At 37.6% G+C, this 1,494-nt stretch overlaps 1 protein-coding gene across 1 annotated transcript in view; it reads left to right on the forward strand.

The window, feature by feature from the left end:
- Window positions 1-1,344, forward strand: part of LOC107591186 (KN motif and ankyrin repeat domain-containing protein 4-like) — an 18,886-nt gene extending 17,542 nt beyond the window's left edge. The window contains exon 9 of the mRNA XM_016280269.1: window positions 581-1,344. Coding sequence (XP_016135755.1) covers window positions 581-694 — 114 coding nt within the window. The 3' untranslated portion in view covers window positions 695-1,344. The remainder of the gene's footprint in view (window positions 1-580) is intronic.
- Window positions 1,345-1,494: the final 150 nt, after the last annotated feature.

The following is a 1,494-nucleotide window of genomic DNA, read 5'->3' on the forward strand; positions in this document are numbered from 1 at the left end:
AAAAAAAAATAATCTTACTGACCCCAAACATTTGAACAGCAGTGTATATTTTATTATCGATATTCAGATGTGTTTTGCCTAATTAGCAAAAATATCTGAATATTGACTATGTAACACTTGTATTTAATGCTTCTTACATACTACTAATTCATTCCCAATATTGTTTCCTTTTGAAAAAGGAAATGCACCATTAACTGTTCATGGGTGTTTTCAGAATCTGACAGTGTAATCAATCCAACAGACTGATGAAGTCATAACAATGCATCTTTTATCATTTAATCAAACTGGGTGTTTTTATTGCAGTGATTCTCAGCTGGACTGTGAGCCAAAAATTAATCAAAGGTCTGTTCGTAAAGGGTCACAGTGAACTATAAATATGCATATAAGAGAAGAAGCAGCATACTTACATTTTTTGTTGTTGTTTAAAGGCTGTGTGTTCATTTACAATCACAATAGGATCTACACAAATTAGGGAGATGCCAGCGTGGGCAGGTTGCGAGACATGCTGTCATTCTCATGAAAAATAAACATGCCTTTCAGCATCATTCACATTTCATTTCTTTCTTTCTATCACTAATAGGATGCACACACAGCTATGTCAGTAGCCATGAAGGCTTCCCACTCTGAGATTGTTGAACTTCTGAAAGCTCGTGCTGATCCAGCCACGTTCACAGATCCTACAGCTCCGCTCTGAGTCCAAAGGCCTTGTCTTCATGTCCAACTGGTTCTGCCAGATTCATCATTCAACTGCCTCAACCTGACTCGCTGACCAGGCCAGCAGTCAACAATAGAGAGACAGCACTTACCAGTAATTTGCAGATTCTCTGTTTGAGAAATGGCCAATGAGAAATGTACTTCCGTATGTCAATCAAAGATGCCATGGAATGTGGGCTTCCCTAAACTCCCGAGAAGGTCCCCATTTGTCCTGAAGCACAGCTACTGTAGCTATTTAACAGACATGGTACATTGTTACATGTTTTGGCCTTCTATTTTCAGGTAATGTGACTATATTTTTGTTAGGCAATAAAGCGTAATCTACGAATGTTATTACAGAAGTGATCAAATACACACAGTTTATTTTTTATTGCACTTTTCTGTAATATTTCCCCCGGGATGTATCCAAGGCCTGTCTTATTATTACCTGATGTGTCTTCCTATATGAGGGTTTTTGGGTCAGGTCCAGTACCGAACCATTCCTTGTATTTACAGGTGGAACAGGGAAAGGAGTTTTACAGTCACACAGTTGTGTTGCCAGTATGTCTCCCATAGTATCTTTAAACCCCAAGAAAGAGCCAAGCACTGAAAAAGAAAAGAAAAAAACTTAAATTGTGATTTACAGTAGAAGCTTGCTTTAATTATTTAATTGCTTCAAGGAATAGTTCACCCAAAAATGAAAATTTGCTGACAATGTACTCATCTTCAGGCCATCCAAGATGTAGATCAGTTTGTTTTCTTCATTGGAACAGATTTGGAGAAATTTAGCATTACATTACT

Source organism: Sinocyclocheilus grahami, unplaced genomic scaffold (assembly GCF_001515645.1).
Source record: "Sinocyclocheilus grahami isolate Dianchi unplaced genomic scaffold, SAMN03320097.WGS_v1.1 scaffold138.1, whole genome shotgun sequence".
Lineage (NCBI taxonomy): Eukaryota > Metazoa > Chordata > Actinopteri > Cypriniformes > Cyprinidae > Sinocyclocheilus > Sinocyclocheilus grahami.